This window comes from Erinaceus europaeus, chromosome 12, assembly GCF_950295315.1.
Source record: "Erinaceus europaeus chromosome 12, mEriEur2.1, whole genome shotgun sequence".
In the NCBI taxonomy this organism is placed as follows: Eukaryota; Metazoa; Chordata; class Mammalia; order Eulipotyphla; family Erinaceidae; genus Erinaceus; species Erinaceus europaeus.
Genome location: NC_080173.1, coordinates 95650818 through 95668097, shown reverse-complemented (window position 1 = coordinate 95668097; position 17280 = coordinate 95650818). Strand labels below are relative to the sequence as shown.

General features: G+C 49.1%; 2 protein-coding genes across 12 annotated transcripts in view; both read left to right on the top strand.

Annotated features, from left to right (window-relative positions):
• The window catches only part of RAD54L2 (RAD54 like 2), a 96325-nt gene extending 82869 nt beyond the window's left edge, over positions 1-13456 (top strand). Inside the window, exons 20-22 of the mRNA XM_060204583.1 lie at positions 685-774; positions 3284-3376; positions 7852-13456. Coding sequence (XP_060060566.1) covers positions 685-774; positions 3284-3376; positions 7852-8846 — 1178 coding nt within the window. The 3' untranslated portion in view covers positions 8847-13456. The remainder of the gene's footprint in view (positions 1-684; positions 775-3283; positions 3377-7851) is intronic.
• A 2348-nt stretch (positions 13457-15804) lies between these two features.
• Positions 15805-17280, top strand: part of TEX264 (testis expressed 264, ER-phagy receptor) — a 42263-nt gene continuing 40787 nt past the window's right edge. For 5 of the 11 annotated variants that reach the window (XM_060204576.1, XM_060204577.1, XM_060204578.1 and 2 more), the window contains exons 1-2: positions 15819-16253; positions 16599-16665. The gene's annotated coding sequence lies outside the window, so the exon portion shown is untranslated. Of the gene's footprint in view, positions 16254-16598; positions 16666-17280 lie in introns of all 11 variants that reach the window. The other 6 variants (XM_060204582.1, XM_060204579.1, XM_060204573.1 and 3 more) reach the window with 5 other exon arrangements.

Sequence of the window (17280 nt, the reverse complement as noted above, 5' to 3'; positions counted from 1 at the left end):
AGAATGGGAAAGCTACCATGGGAGGGGGTGGGTTATGGGGATTGGGTGTTGGGAATTATGTGGAGTTGTACCCCTCCTACCTTATGCTTTTGTTCACTAATCCTTTCTTAAATAAAAAATTAATAAAAAAAATAATCTTATCTAGAAAAATTAGGGAGCTATTATTTAACAAAAATACTTAGTTGATTTTAAGTGTGAAAATAACGCATGACCATTGTAAAAAAAAAATCTGAAGTGAATAATAACAAGAGTCCTTGTGATCCTACTTCTCTGCTGACCCTTGAACATGCTCTTGACTCTCCAGTTCACTGTGGAGTAGGGCCAGCAGTGAGGACAAGACCCCCTTTGGAGCAGCCTGCGGAGCTGCTATATACAGATTGTGGTGGGGTGGGGGCAGAAAAATTATATAGAAATGGCAACTTGAGCTAAATGCCTTTTTCCAAATCACAAACTATGAATTAGAGAAATGGATCCGAAAGATTATCTTGCTTAAATTCTGTTTCTTTCAGTTTTATTTGCTTAGATGGTGTAAGAAGTTGTGTTTGCTTCACCTTCTTTAGTCTGCCCTACTGAGGAGGTCTTGGGGAAGCCATTGAGGAACTGGGCTGGACGTGGACTTTCCTTTTCTTTCCCTCCTGAAGTCAGGTCCCGTGCAACCTAAACTTAAGTCTGTGTCTTCACTAGATATTGTCATCCCTGGACTCAATAGTGCCACAGATGTGCAAGCAAGAATTAACGCTGGTGAGAGTATCCACATTATCCGTGGGACAAAAGGTGAGAGCCTGACCAAGAAGCCCATCCTCTGTCTTTGGTTGGTAGTTCTGGGAAGGGATGCAGAATAAATACAGGTGACTTGAGCTAGAGCAGGGATAGGAATCATTCTGCAAGAGTAGTCATGTGCAGGAGAGACACGAGACTACGACAGTTTTAACTGCTTGGCAGAGTTGGATTGTGCTTAAAGAATATCTGTCGGTGGCTGAATAGAAAAGAGTTGAGTCCCTGTATTGTGTCATCATTTAAGGGGAGACATGTGGAGCAGGGACAAGTACACAGTACTTTGTGTTAGTCTTAGCCTGTTGATCATGATGTTATCAGCTAGGAAAGAATGCCAGAGACATTCACCTCGTCTCATCTGGCATGCACCCCACACAGCCAGACTCAGAGACGAGTTTGTGGTAAGACTGGCCCTTGTGGGAGTCAGACAGTAGCACAGTGGGTTAAGCGCAGGTGGCACGAAGCACAAGGACCAATGTAAGGATCCCACTTTGAGCCCCCAGCTCCCCATCTGCAGGGGGGTTGCGTCACAGGCGGTGAAGCAGGTCTGCAGATGTCTATCTTTCTCTCCCCCTCTCTGTCTTCCCTCCTGTCTCCATTTCTCTCTGACCTATCCAACAGCGACATCAGTAACAACAACAATTACAACATTTAAAAAAACAAGGGCAACAAAAGGGAAAATAAGTAAATAAATAAATAAATAAATATATTTTTTAAAAAGTGTCAAAGACTGGCCCTTGTGGTTCTTCTTTTTATTGCAAGATTCTCCTCGGCAATCGCCACAGGGAAACTTGGGGGTGAGGAGAGGCTACCACTCAGCAGGTTCTTTAGGGTACATGCTAAGTTTGAGAGCCATGCATCAAGGTCATTGGAGGGTAGGGGGCAAGGACCTACTTTTTCTATGGTCAAAGGGTTAAGTGAATCAGATTTTGAGAACTCATTATTGGAAAATTTAAAACATAAAGGCAGGAATTAGGCCATGGGAATGGGTCACTCAGTGGTAAGTTTTATCTAGGTCACCAAGGGCCTTCTAAAAGGGAAACTTCCTGCTTCCTATCTAGTTGTTTAGTTAATAGCTGTGTCTTATAGCTGACTGTTCATTTGAAATGAATGTCTTGGCAATCATTTATGTCTTGACAATCATAGATTTATGTCTGGTGTCTACACTTGGAGACCAGACATTGGAAGGAAAGAATTATGAAATGGGTTCTAAGCCAATTTGTATATTTTGTGTCTCTTACTTGTTTGGAGTGGAGTGGAGGTCTCTGACCGGAAACTACCATGCGGCTAAGTTAAAATACAGGGACTGCATGGTGGAATTTTCAGATGTGGAAATTTTAAAAGGTCACTACCTCTGACCTCCATATAGTGGGAGATGAAATAACTACAATGAGAAATCCAGGCTGGACAATATCAGGACACTGTCTTAGTCTGTATTCTATGTAAACCATTACTGTGTGAGGCTCTTGATTCATTAAGGAGTTTTTACTGTAGCCTCTGTTAGGTCAAAGTACATACAGTACTCTGTGTCATGTGGTAATGATATGAAATTCACATCAGTGTGCATGACAGTTTATTGGGGCAAACCTTGCATGGCTGTTTTTGTGCTACAGAGCAGCAGAGTTGAATAGCTGGAACAGAAACCTTATGGCTCACATGCTCAAAACATTTATGTGAGTTTCCCAGCCTTTAACCTAGAGGCAGTTTTGATGGTCAGGAGTTCAGGAGACTAATCAGAAAAGACTACTCAAGACCAGGGAAGGTGAATTAGTGCCTTGTGGGGATAAAGAGCAGGTCTTCAATTATTGTTACCAAGGGAAAGAGAGTATTGAAGTAATAAGGCTTCTCCTTCCCAGAACAAGAGAATTAGCTTAGAACAGAGATAGCCATATTCTTCTTTCACATAATCCTGTTTATTCCCTCCATGACACTGAACCTTTCCTGACATTTTCTGGCTGAGCTCTGTGTGATGCTTTTCTGCCGTGTGTACTTCAGTGTCTGAGAACAGGGTGGTTATACAGTTAGTGTTTGTGGAATAAGTGAGTAATTAGAGGTCTGCAGTTCAATCACCTCATTTGTTTCAGAGGTCTGGAAGAGGGGAGGTAAAGCCTAACTCTGTGGTTATTTCCCAGCTCATGCTACTCCACAGGCCTACAAGGTCGACTGTTGCATGTCTTTTTAAAAATTTTATTATTATTATTATTATTATTATTTATTTTCCCTTTTGTTGCCCTTGTTGTATTGTTGTAGTTATTGTTGTTGTTGTCGTTGTTGGATAGGACAGAGAGAAATGGAGAGAGGAGGGGAAGACAGAGGGGGGAGAGAAAGATAGATACCTACAGACCTGCTTCACCACCTGTGAAGCGACTCCCCTGCAGGTGGGGAGCCGGGGGCTCAAACCGGGATCCTTACGTCTGTCCTTGTGCTTCATGCCACCTGCAGTTAACCTGCTGCGCTACCGCCCGACCCCCTGTTGCATGTCTTCTAACCGTCTTATGTTTCTTCTTAGGGACATACATTCGAACCAGTGATGGACGGATCTTTGCTGTCCGGGCAACTGGCAAACCAAAGGCCCCTGAAGATGGTCATATGGCTGCCTCAGGTATAGTGATTTCTGGTTTCCATTAACCTACACATTTTGGCTTATAGTTGATTTTTTTTTAATGGGTTAAGCCACCCCTTCCACCCCCCATCTCCATTGCTCCTGGAGGTCTGTGGGTGTTTTAGATGTTGTATGCATATATATGGTTTAGGGATGTGTGCCTTTGGCCTGTTTGTGTTAAAAGCATGTGCATAGAGGTAGGGGGAGGAGGTGGCTCATCCAGGAGTGCACGTTACCATGTATGTGGAACAGGTCTGAGTCCGCAGCACCTCAGAGGAGTGCTGCAGGGGGGAAGCATCACAAGTCATGGAGTGGTCCCGTCAAAAACAAGAAACATGTGTCTAGGAGCAGTGGAGTTGTGCAGGCCCTGGCTCTAGCAATAGCTCTGGTGGCAAAAAACAAAGTTGACGTGCAACCCTGTGTGTTTTAGGAATTCAGTGATATACTTCTTTAAGTGAATATTACCATACCGCACCTACCACTAAAGTACTGATAATTACCACAGTCCGTTTGCCCTCTCCTTCAGAACCTATGGTTTCTCCTCTCTCTCCTCTCTGTCTCTCATCCTCAGGCACTGTGCCCCAGCAATAACCCAGGTGGCAAATGAAACCAAACAAACCATCTATATATATGGATCCAGGCTGAGGGAAAGTTTATGCCTTGCATGCATGGGATTCAATCTCTGAACTTCATAATAACTATAAAGTTAAAACAATAGAACTTCATAAATGGCAGAGTGGTGCAATGGTCTTGGTCTCTGTCTCTCTTTTTCCCCTTCTCTCCCTCCCTCTCTCTCTTAGTAAAAGAAATGTATTTATATAATGTTTTTAAAAAGTCTAATTTTATTATTTTCTCTTTTAAAATATATGATGGATATGATTATTATCATCATCATTACTATTACTATTTTAAGATTTGTTTATTAATAAGAACACCAGGGCTTCACTCTGGTATATGCGGTGGTGGGGATCACTCTAAGGACCTAATCCTTCCAAATCCAATGTTCTGGCCACTGCACTACTGCTGTATTTTTTAAAACGTGCCTACTACTTATTTTCCTTTTCACTCACTAATGTTATCTCAGTGTTTATTATTAATATTATTATTTTCGGGAGTTGGGCGGTAGCACAGTGGATTAAGTGCACATGGTGCAAAGTGCAGGGACTGGCATAAGGATCCTGGTTCGAGCCCCCCGCTCCCCTCCTGTAGGGGAGTCACTTCATAAGCGGTGAAGCAGGTCTGCAGGTGTCTATCTTTCTTTTTTTTAAAAAACTTAAAAAAAAAATATTTATTTTATTTATTTATTCCCTTTTGTTGCCCTTGTTGTTTTATTGTTGTAGTTGTTATTGTTGTTGTCGTTGTTGGATAGGACAGAGAGAAATGGAGAGAGGAGGGGAAGACAGAGAAGAGGAGAGAAAGATAGACACCTGCAGACCTACTTCACCGCCTGTGAAGCGACTCCCCTGCAGGTGGGGAGCCGGGGCTCGAACCGGGATCCTTATGCCGGTCATTGTGCTTTGTGCCACCTGCGCTTAACCCGCTGCGCTACAGCCCGACTCCCAGGTGTCCATCTTTCTCGCCCCTTCTCTGTCTTCATCTCTCTCAGTTTTTCTCTGTCCTATCCAACAACATCAATAACAGCAACAATAATGACCACAACAAGGCTACAACAACAAGGGCAACAAAAGGGGAAAAATGGCCTCCAAGAGCAGTGGATTCATGGTGCAGGCACTGAGCCCCAGCAATAACCCTGGAGGCAAAAAAAAAAAAAAAAGATATAGATAGATAGATAGATAGATATAGATATATACATACACATATATACATTTATTATTATTATTATCTCCAGAGCTCTGGTTTATGGTGTTGTTGAGAATTGACATTGGGACTTCTGGTGCCTCAGACAGGAAAATCTGTTGTGTGAACCACTGTGCTATTTTCTCAGCCCTCGTTTTTTGAGGTATACCTAATTGAAGATTTGCACTGGTTGCCATTAGATGAATTTAACACAGCACGTTACTGAGTTTTCTGTCCTTGGACATTTAGATTGTTTTTACTCTGTTACAGTGTTTACTCAGAAGTCATGTGAGTGTATTTATAAGGCAGATTCCTAGAAGTAAGATTTCCAACGCAAAGAGTATATATGTCAGGGGCCGGGGAGATAGCACAGTGGTAATGTACAAGACTTTCATTTCTGAGATTGCACGGTCCCAGCTTAAGTCCCTGGCATCGCCGTAAGTCAGAACTAAGGAGTGCTCTGATAAAAAAGGGAACAAAGGGGGCCCAGGCAGTAGCGCCGCAGGTTAAGTTCACATTGCATGAAGCTCCAGCCCCCGGCTCTCCACATGTGTGTGTATGGGGGGGGGGGTCACTTTGCAAGCGGTGAATCAAGTCTGCAGGTATCTAGCTTTCTCGCCCGCGTCTGTCTTCCTCTCCCCTCTTGATTTCTCTCTGTCCTATCCAACAACAAAAGCAGTAACAACAAGGGCAACACAATAGGAAAAATGGCCTCCAGGAGCAGTGGATTTGTAGTGCAGGCACCGAGCCTCAGCGATAACCCTGGGGGTAAAAAACAAAAAGGGGGGGGGGGACAAAGTATATATGTGGCACATTCCCAATGTTAGGAGCTTCTATTCTGAGGTTTTACTATGGAAATGTCCATGCAGACAAGCTGAAAGAACGTCATCTGAACACCCCTGCACCATGTGCCTGTGGTCCAATGACTGCTATTGTTGTTACAAAAACTTTCTTTTTCTCTTTTCTCTCCAAATAGTTGAACTATTTATAAGTTGAAGATGCTATGTCATTTTTACTCCTAAATTCTTTAGCCTGTATCCCCTGACATTATGGACATTCCCTTCTTGTTCGCAGGATCATATCACCTACTAAATGCTAGCTATTCCGTAATATTCTCTAGTTTCCAGGCCACATTCAGACTTCCCCGTTACCCAATCATCTTCCATAGACATGGATTTTCTTTTGTATTTTGAGGTACTAGGGTCTTGTACTGCTCCTGGGATAACTTTTTTCATTCTTTCTGTTTTAGATAGAGATGGAGAGAGAGAGACAGAGACAGAGAGAGAGAGAGAGAGACAGAGACTGACCACAGCTCTGGAGCTTACCCTGGTGCCATCGAGGTCTATATACTCTGAGGGCTCCAACCCACAACTGAGTGAGCTCTCTTGTTACTCTTTGTTCTGTCTGTCTATCTGTCTGTCTGTCTGTCTGTCTATTTAAAATAGAAACCGGTGGTGGGGGGAGAGAGGAAGAAGTGAGGGAGATAGGGAGGGAGGAGAGAGAAAGAACTTCAGAGTGGTGGGGTCTAGGCACCAGAGTCATGCACCTGGCAGTGAGCTGTTTTGCCCATCTGTGTTTTGTTTTAAATGGGGATGGGCAGCTTGTTACATTTTATTTTTTCTTTTCTTCCACCCTAACCACTGATTACTTATTGCTTCCATTTTATGGCCTCATAGAATTCACTTTGGTGGATTTAGGTAGTTGGAGTATAGTGTCTGTGTTGTCATAGATCTTATTATAGGTAGTCTTATTTCCTAGATCCAAGTATTTCTTTGTGACTAGGAAAAGTTGAATGAGAGAGTTCTATCTCTTTCACTGTCTCCTTCTCATAAGTAAGTAATAAATATAAAGAATAAGTGAATCTTTAAAAAAAAAAAAAAGAATTGTTTGTTAATGATTCAACCAGACCATCACTCTGGCACATGCAATGCTGGGAATTGAATTTAGGACCTCATGCTTAGGGCCCAGCACTTGCTCCATTATACCACCTCCCAGGCTACAGGACTGTTACTTATACATTCAGACAACACAGGGGAAGAAGAAGAACCAGAGCATCACTCTGGCACACGGGATGCTAGTGATCGGGCCTGGAACCTTGTGCTTCCAAGTACACTGTCCTGCTCACTGTACCACCTTCTGGACTCTGCGGGACTATTTGATTTTAATTTACTTTATTTTTATTTTTAAATTTTTACCTGAACACTGCTCAGCTCTCGCTTATAGTGATACTGGGGATTGAACCTGGTACCTATGGTCTGGGAGGTGGCACAATAGATAAAGCACTGGACTCTCAAGCATGAGTTCCCGAATTCAATCCCCGGCAGCACAGGTACCAGAGTGATGTCTAGTTCTTTCTCTCTCGCCTCCTATCTTTCTTATGAATAAATAAAATCTTAAAAAAAACCAAGAACTTGGTATCTTTGTTGCCTCAGGCATGAAAGTCTTTTGCACAACCATTATGCTGTTTCCCTAGCCTTTATCATTATTACTTTTTAATTTGAGATTTCTTATTTACTTGTATATGTGCTTTACCAGAGCACTGCTCAGTTCTCGCTCATGGTGGTGCTGTGGATTGCACCTAAGGCCCTTGCCACTTCAGTCATGACAGTCTTTCTGCATAACCATCATACTCTCTCCCTGGTCATTCTCGTTCTCATGTACTTAAATTTTGTCTCTAGGTTCCCAGGGACCTTCTCTTGAGTCCACAAGCAACGGCAGACACAGTGCCTCATCACCCAAAGCTCCTGACCATGAGGGACTGGCCAGACCCGTCTCTCCAGACAGCCCAGAGATCATCAGTGAGCTCCAGCAGTACGCAGACGTGGCTGCCGCCCGGGAATCCCACCAGAGCTCTCCCAGCTCCAATGCCTCCCTGCCTGGCCCCCCAGCCCAGCTCGTGGACAGCAGTGCTGTTCCTGGGACAGCTCTTGGGACTGAGCCTCGACATGGGGGTCATTGCCTCAATAGTTCCCTCCTGATGACTGGCCAGCCTTGTGGTGACAGACACCCATTGTTGGACTTAAGGGGTCACAAGCGAAAATTGGCCACACCACCTGCTGCCCAGGAGTCAACTCGCCGACGATCTAGGAAGGGTCATCTGCCAGCCCCCGTGCAACCGTATGAACACGGGTATCCAGTTTCTGGCGGGTTTGCTATGCCACCTGTCTCCTTAAACCATAACCTCACCCCTCCTTTCACCTCCCAGGCTGGGGAGAACTCCCTCTTTATGGGTAGTACCCCCTCCTACTACCAGCTGTCCAATTTGCTGGCAGATGCCCGCCTGGTGTTTCCAGTGACTACTGACCCTCTGGTGCCAGCAGGCCCTGTCAGTTCCTCTTCCACGGCTACCTCAGTCACTGCCAGCAACCCCTCCTTCATGCTCAACCCTTCTGTACCAGGGATACTACCCAGCTACTCACTCCCATTTTCACAGCCACTCCTGTCCGAGCCGAGGATGTTTGCGCCTTTTCCTTCCCCTGTCTTGCCCAGCAACCTTCCACGGGGCGTGTCTGTCTATCCAGGGTACATGTCCCCCCATGCAGGCTACCCCACTGGCGGCCTCCTCCGGTCCCAGGTGCCTCCATTTGACTCTCATGAGGTTGCTGAGGTGGGGTTCAGCTCCAATGATGATGAGGATAAAGATGATGATGTTATAGAAGTCACGGGGAAATAGCTGGGGAACGCCTCTCCTCCACCTCACTCTGGGGCTCCCAGCAGGTTGCCCACCAAGTTAAAAGGCAGAGATTCTGGGTTTTCTGAGAATAGGGCACCTGGCAGGAAGGAAAAGGAAGAGGACAAAGAAGGGTGTTTGACCACAGTGGCAAGGTTCTGTTGCTTCTTAACAAAAGAGGCAAAACAACTCAACAGAGCGGCAAGTAGTGGGAAATCAGGGACCCGAAACCCAATGGAGGACCAGGGCAGCCCGCCTTCTTCCTGTCTGCCTTGCTCATGCTGTTGTTTGCTTGCTTGCCCTTTGGAGAGTGGAAGCTCATGTCCCATTTCTGTTTTTGGGAATATTCTCTCCCAAGAAAGCTGCCTTACTGGGTGACTTAGCTTGGCCTGGGGAAGGGGAGGGGAAGGAGGTAGGGCAAAAGAAAGAGGAAGGGTGGGCAGGGAAAACAGACTGAGTCCATGTGAAGAGGAGTCTTTTTTAGGGGTGGGACAAAAGCATACCAGGTATGTGTGTGTTTGTTGCGTGCGTGTGTGCGTGTGCGTGTGCGTGTGTGTGTGTGTGTGTGCGCGCGCGCATGTGTGTGTGCCCACATGCACGTGTGACAGAATTGGGATGATAGTGGGAGGGAGAGACTAAGGGGGAAACTGCAAAATGAATTTATCTTTTTTAAAGTGGAAATCAAATGTAATGGTTCATGGCATCTATTAGTATGAACATCAGAGTAAGCCCAGGAGAAAAGCCATGGTAATCACAAGTTTCCTTGCAGTTGAGTGAAGGGAAGACCCAGCTAACACTAGTCCTGGATTTTCAGAGCCACATTTATTTTAGAATTTGCGGGGGGAAATTATGAGAGAAAATGGGCGTTACAAATCAATCTCTGTCTCTTTCCTCAGTTGCTCTCTCTGAGCAGATCTCCCTTTCTCGGGTGTGAGATTGTCTGTGTGAAGAGGCCAGGAGGGAGAAGCATTTGGTGTATGAGTGAGAGGTCACGGAGCTGTGGCCAGAAAAAACATTCTTCACAAGGACAGAACTGAGTTCCCAGCTGCCTGTCTTGGTGATCTTTTCTTCTCCATTGGAGAGCTCTCTGTTAATTTATTTCTTATGGATAATTATTTATTATTTGGACTTTTTAAATGTGTGTGTTTGTTTTTAATTTTTACAATGGGAATGGGATTAGGGGTCAGGAGTGTGGGAGATGGGAAGGGGAGATTTAAGATATCCCATGCCATATAGTTACTGGCGGAAAAGTCCCAGGGCGTGGGTGGATGGTGAACCAACCAAGGACAATGAGTTAGGCTTTACAGTTTACACTAAACACGTCTTTTCAGGAGACGACCTCTCGGGAAGATCAGAGATCCTGAGTAGTTAGTGGGAATGAGACTCATTCCACTGAGATTTAAACTTGGGATCATGGGTGTTGTTATTGGGAAGGAAATGACCCCACCTCTGGAACTGTGTCCCAGTGAGGTAACCTTAGAGACAAGTTCATCGTGCTGAACCGTCAAGTTGTATGTGGGCTGCTGGGTTGAGGGGAGACTGCTAAGTTAATATTTCCTGCTGGGAGATGTCTTACCCAGGCCTTCCAGGTGGTCACTGCAGGCACCTGGTTTTTGTCTGAAAAGAACACATCCGTCATTATGGGCCTCCCTTTTCTTGTGTCAGTTTCAGTGCTGGGGGTGGCGGGGGAGAAGGGGTTGTCTAGCCTTTAGCACAAACACTGGTCATCTTCATGCTAGCTTTTCACTTCTGGCTACTGAGACTTTGCTAGGTGGTTCTTTGTAATTAACTGACCTTGCTGACTTTCAAGCTTTGCCACCTACCCATTGGTCACTCCTCTCTGAGCAGCTGCTACACCTGCCTCTTTCCAGCCCTGGAGGCAGCTTCTTCAGGTCACCCCAAGTAGTAGCTATTTCTGCAACTCTTCTGACCAGCCTCTTTCCACTGTTGGAAGGTTTTAGCACACCCTGGGGTGTTGTCGCCATAGAAGAGATCAAGAGATGACTTGATGGGGTGCGTATGTGTGTACATGCGTGTGTACTGTCTACACCAAAAGTGGAAGGTAAGGAGCTTTCTTCCTGTTTTCATAAGCACCCTGTCAAATACTTAACTCTCCTACTCATAGAAGCCTTAGATCTACAATTTAGCTATGCAGATTATTTTAGCGATTTAAAAATTAGTAGTTCCTATCAGTGCTTTCTCTTGCAGATGCATCCCAGGAATGGAGAATGGATATAGTCGGACTGGGTTCTCGGGCTGAAGTTACCGTAATAGAGAGCTAGCCTGGGTCCTGCTCCGTGGAGCCCACTTGCAACCTGGGCTACAACTCATGTCTCTTAAGGCCTCAGAGCCCTGGGGTTCCAGAGGGAGAGGAGAGGACATATATGTATGTTTAGATGGGGGAGATTGGGTGTTTCTGTGTCTGCTTCTAGGAAAACTCAGCATCAGGCTGGGAGGATCCAGAGCGAGGAAGTGACTGGGAAGCGGCACACGCTCGCGCTCTGCCTGTGGGTCTAGAGGCTCAGCTCAGGAGAGGCTGTTGTTGGCAAGACTAACTTGCTTAAGATCTTCTTTGATACAAGCAGCTTATATTGTGTAGGGATGAGGTGGGGTCACAGGAAATCGGAGTGCCGCCCGCACCACGGCTTTTGTTTCCAGTGGCTCTGGAAACACCTCTGTTTTCTGTGTCTACTGGTAGACAGGTGTGCAACGCGAGCGCGTGCGCGAGAGGAACAGGAAGTGCCGCAGAGCCCAACAACTGTGTGTAGTGACTTCCTTGATCCGAAACCGTCAAGGCCTGAGGGGGAGAAGATCAGGCCAAGGCTTTTTCTCCCGTTGCTGTCTTCCGCAGAATGTTCTCAAGGGCCTCTCGTGCCCCACCCATCAACCCAGAGCACATCTCCTACTTAATTCAGGACTGCTGTCTGTAAAAAGGTTGATTTCCTTTTCCGAATGTCTTTGTGAACAAAAATAGACACAAAACAGCCATTTAAGCAAGAAAATGAGCAAACCACGTTGGACCCGATTTGTTTCTTCAGGCTGTATTTGTAGAAACCCCTTGCCCTCTAGAGTTGTGTGCAACCATCTGTCTCATCATCCCCTGACTTCTAGATATCTGGTTTTTGGAACTTTTTTCCCCTAGCAGTTAGTGTGTGGCATCTATATGTACTTGTGATTCACTGCAAAAGATGACCTTTCCTACTTCAGGGCATAAAGTAAATAGCTGTGATAAAGTTTCTCTGGCAGGTTGAGACAATCTAACCAGCAGTCTGAGTGGGACTGTCACTCTCCAAGCTCAGTCGAGTAAGGCTCCCTGTCTCAGTTTTCTCAAGCTGGTCCTTACTCTGAGGTGAGTTTTCCTCCCGTGGGGACTGTCTTTGGGGAGCTTACCCTCTTTGGTCAGGTCATGACTCCCCTCCTGCTTCCCAGTGCTCTGTGATTCCTCAGACTAGATTCCTTTCAGAGCCAGGGCCCCCTATAAGCCCAGCTACGTGGTGGTTCTCCCATCAGAACTCTTGTGAGACAAGCTTCTTCCCCTTAGTCCCCAGGAGACCTGTACTCTGCTAATTCTTTCCAGGAAATCTGCCCCCTCAAGGCCTGTCTAAGAATGCTGCATTCTCCATTAGTCACCTTCCTACTGATTCTTCTGTGTATACTGCTGTGTCCCCTTAATATCTGTTCTGCGCCACTAGTTTGGCCGTAGGCCTTTTATGAATACCCAAGTCTTCCGAGGAACTTTCAGAGCAGACGGTGTCCAACTTCTTTGCTCTTCAGGGACCTGAGTCTGCCCCTTTCCTCTCCTAAGGTCTATTTGATGGTTATCTAGTACATTCTGGAGAGGTAGCCACATAGGCTGCACAGTCTGGTGCAGAGTTGAGGGAAATCTGGTTACTCTCTGTTAGCACTACTGGCATGATAATCAAAAGAGAGGGGACCTCATACTGTGACCTGACCCAGAAGCCTCCCCAAGAAGAGAGCTCTCAGCCGTGTGTGTGTGTATGTGTGTGTGTGTGTGTGTGTGTGTGTGTGTGTGTGCGCGTGTGCGCGTGCGCGTGCGCGTGCGCGTGTATGGGTGTCAACTGAATGTTATCTGGTTGTGTTACTCAGGGTGGGCAGGGGACTCCCTGGAAGAATCCCCTCAGCCTGCTCAAGATTGGTTTTTTTCCTGTACCCTCTCTAGAGGGGCCAGGAGAAGGGGGTCCAGGTGGGTTGAGGGGGTCACATTGGATAACCACTAAGGCCACACTGCTGCCAGGAGGAGCGGGGGGAGATGGGGTGGCCCCAGGGACCTGGCACCTGGCTTTGGTTTTCCGTCTTCTTTCCTCAGGATGCCCCCTGAGGCCTGGGACCTGCACCTGGCATTGGGGATCATCTGTGGCTGGGTGTCCCAGCTGCTGGTGTGATCATGGGCTTCCCTCTTCTCAGCAGGGTGGTGTTCCTGCCCCAGAGACTGGGCAACTGGCTGTTTCTATGACGTATTTATTTTTACTTGTGTTTCATGTCACTTTTTTTAAAAAGAAAAAGGCAAGCAGAACAATTGTAAGTCAGTATAACTGCCTATCAGTTTTCTTTATTTCTCTTTTTGTAAAATAAAATTTAAACATAAGAAGGCAGTGTTGTTTGATCAAGGATTTGTCTGAATAGCTCTTTGGCTGGGTAGTGATGAAAATGTAACTTACAGCCGACTGAGCACTGGGATGGCGGCGGGGGAGGGCCAGGTGCTGGGGAAAGGGGGTGTGGAGCAGAGGGCAGACTGATGACTGCTGGAAATCTTTGCTGTTGTTGCTGTAGCAGGATTCACTGGCGGTCTCCTTACATGAAGAATTTTGCATTTTTTTCTCTAAAGGAAACAGTGAAGCTGGCTTGAAGCTAGCCTTACTATACCAAATGGCAGGGGTGTGCGTGACTACATAAGACGGAAGATGGGGTGGCATGGTTTGCAGAGCATCTTAGAGAGCATATGCATTCTGTAATTATTTGAATTAGAGGATCTAGCCATTGCCTCACACAGAGAACTAGCCAGGGCTTTGGCAGGTGAGGTACTGGGCTGGTGGGAATGATTACTGTTTGGCTGTCCAAACGTAGTCCTTTAAAGAGAAGAGCCCCTGGGCAAGTAGTCTCTGGAAATTTCCTAAGGAAATAGGGCTCGTGTCTGAGCTCCTGTGAGAACATATATGTGCTTCTGGGAGATAGGATTAGGAGTGAGCTTGAGTGGGACAGACGACTAGCTCAGCTTGGTTCAGATCTACAAGGCAGAGTATCAGTACATTTGAGTGTTGCCTCCTGGTGGCCTTACAAAGATGAGTGTGTTTCCCTCCAGGGACTCTGCTCTGTTGGGGGCATCCTGAGATGAAGACTTGGAAGACTGGTGGCCAACAATCCCAGTCTGCAGGCAGACTCTCATGACAGAGGTGCTGGAGCTCCTGAGGCAGGCATACCCTGAACTCTCGGGGCTCTGGAGTTCTCCATCCAGGCTAAAGGAAGTGAGCAGAGAAGATGAAGAAAGAACCATTTTCCCCTCGGAGATACGACTTCTGAGGAGAACTGATCCGTGAAAACTGCAGGCAGAGATCCTTCCTTGTCTCACAGGAAATGCATCCATGTTTATAGCCCACTTGTTGGAGGCATCAGCAGGTTTGGTCACGTGCCTGGTAATCCTAAGCAAAATAGCTGCCATAACCCTGCCGGACCAATCCTCAGTGCCTGTGGGGGTTCAGCTGTCCATTTTACCAGTTTGTCCTGACCACTGGGACAGGCTGACCCTGAGGATGAGGCTGAGTCTTTCCTGCCTGTGAAAGGCAGTGTGAAGCAGCAGGGAAAGAAAATTATTTTTTTTTTACCAGAGCACTGCTCAGCTCTGGTTTATGGTAGTGTGGGGGACTGATCCTGGCTCCTGGGAGCCTCAGGCATGACAGTCTCTCTGCACAACCATTATACTATCCCTGCCCTAGGAAAACAGAATGAGTTTTTCTGCGCATTCTGTCTTTTACTACTGCAGTAGTGGAATTCACAAGATGCATCAGACCTTAATGTTAGGTGCACCAAGGTATTGGCTAAGACTGGCTTGTAGCCAAGCTTGAACAGCAGTTTTCTCCTTTTATCCTCCACTGCCAGACAGGGCCTCTGAGGAAGGAAAGTTTCATCTCTGGGACTCTAGAACTCGTATTCAGTGATGACATATGGCACTTGGCCTGTGAGTTATCTACAGTACCCTCCTGATAGAAGAGATTGATAGAAGACTAGTCACTCCCACCCACCCCAGGTCGGGAGGAGGAACCTGGACGGAGGGTGCTTTCCGGGATGAGCTCCAGGAGGACTGAGCTTTAGTTTTGTCAGCAGTATCCCCAGACCCAAGAGATGTCTTGCAAAGGCGTGGTACTCCTTGCGGGGTGGATGAGTAATCACCTCTATGCCACAACTGTTGGTGACAAGGGTACCGAAGAAGGTCGGAGGAGTGGAGGCAGGAAGTGGACACCTGGCACTCAGAAGTTGGACCCATCTGGTTCTCTCGCTACGTCTACACAGGACTTGTCTCCTCTCCCGTGAGACAAGAGCAAGTGGTGTGTTGAGTAGCTGCCAGAGGTTGCGCTGCGCTTCCCAACTCTCTGCAAAGTACCCAAGCTCCCTGGGCCCCAGCCTGGTTCAGCCGGGAGCACCCACCGGGCTGCCTCCCCGCTCCACCCCACCCCAGGCCAGCGCCGGGGCAGTCACGGTGCCCTGGCCAGCCCGGATGCCAAGAGGCTGTTGCTACATTGCCCTAGGCAACCTGGCAGTGTGTGGGAGGCACGCAGATGCGCCTACAAGACTGCGCCCAGGCGGCTCTGGGCGGCGGCGCCCGCGGCAGAGGGAACCCCCAGCAGCGCACGCTCGTTGCCACGGCGACGGGGAGGGCGGGGCAGGCCTCCGCCCCAGGACCGCGCGCGCGCACGCGCCCACAGCCACGTCCCGCCGCGAGGGGGCGGAGCGAGCGTGCGCGGCTGGAGCGCGCAGGCCCCGCGACCGAGCCGGGAGTCGCCTGCGCGCATCGGTGTCCGCCGCGGGCGGCCGCTGAGGTGAGGGCCCGGCCGGGCTGCAGCAGGCGCGCCGTGGGCCGCGGGCCCTGGGCCACCCAGGCCGGAGCTCGGGGCGCCTCCGCGTCCCCGGCCGGCCCTTGCCTCTGCGCTGGCCCACGGTTAGCCCCGGCCGGCCCCGACGGCGCCGAGGCGACCTTGAAGCAGCCCCACCTCCCGGGCCTCCGCCGCGGGTGCCCGCCCCTCCCCGAGCCGGCGGGGCGGAAGGGAGGGGAAACTGAGGTCGGAGCCCAACTTGAGCTCCGCCCCCGCGGCCGCAAACTTGAAGGTCCCTCCGGGGGCCAGAGCTCGGGGCCCGCCGCGGTCGAGCCGGAAAGAGGAGGACTGACGGGGTGGACGGGTGAGGCGCCGCGAGCGGAGCCTGGAAGCCCCGGGCGGGAGGTGGCGCCCCTTCGCCGCGCAGGCCCGCGGCCCGGCCGTGCGGCCCCTTTAAGAGCCGGCGGGCGGCGCACGTGAGCGGCTCCGGGAAGCGGCGGCCGCGGCGGGCAGGTGGCTGCTCCCTCCGCCGGGAGGGCTCCCGAGAGCCGGGCGGCGACTTGTGCTCCCGCAGGCCTCTTGGGGGCTGAGTGCGGGTGTAGCCTGGGTGCAGGGAGACCCCTGAGACCCCCACCCACCCAGAAGGGAGGAGGCCAAACAGGGTGCCGGGTGCCCACCGGCTCAGAGCTTATTTCCTCCCCCCCCCCAGCGCTGGAGCACCTGGTCCCTGCCGCGTCGGATGCCTTGATTTGCTAAAAGTGAGCCCGGCGGGTCAGGTGAGCTTCCCGACCCTCCTGCGGCTCTGGGCCCTGGGCAAAGTCGCCTGCTTCCCCAAGCCCGGGGCCCCCACCCAGGGGCGCCCCCTCCCCACCCTGGAGGGCAGGGCAGAGTGGAGGATGGCGCCATCCCTCCAGGCAGACGGGTGGGAGAACGGGGGGGGGGGGGGGCTGAGCTGAGGACCTGGATGTTACTAAATCCCCCTCCCCGTCCCCTCCCCGTCCCCCTCCATGTCCCCAGGCAGGAGCGAGAAAGTGAACGCGCGATCCGGAGTCAAGACTTTCTGGGCTCCCTTTTCCTTGCATTGTTGGTCCAAGGGATTCTATGTTTCAGTTTCACGACACCTGTGTGATTTATTTTAATTCGTGATCTTCATCATCATCATCAGAGCTCTGCTCAGCTCTGGCTTATATGGTGGTGCTGAAGTTTGAACCCGGGATCCTGGGTCCCTCAGGCAGCAACGTCTTCCTTGAGTAACCGTCCCGCCCTCTCCCCGTCCCTGGATGCCTGTCTGTCAACTCTGAGGGTTAGCGAAGGCCCCGGGTCCGAGCTTTAGAGCTTTTAGTTCGTGCCTTCGGCCTCGTGACAGCGTGACAGCGCTCTGCGGAGGGAAT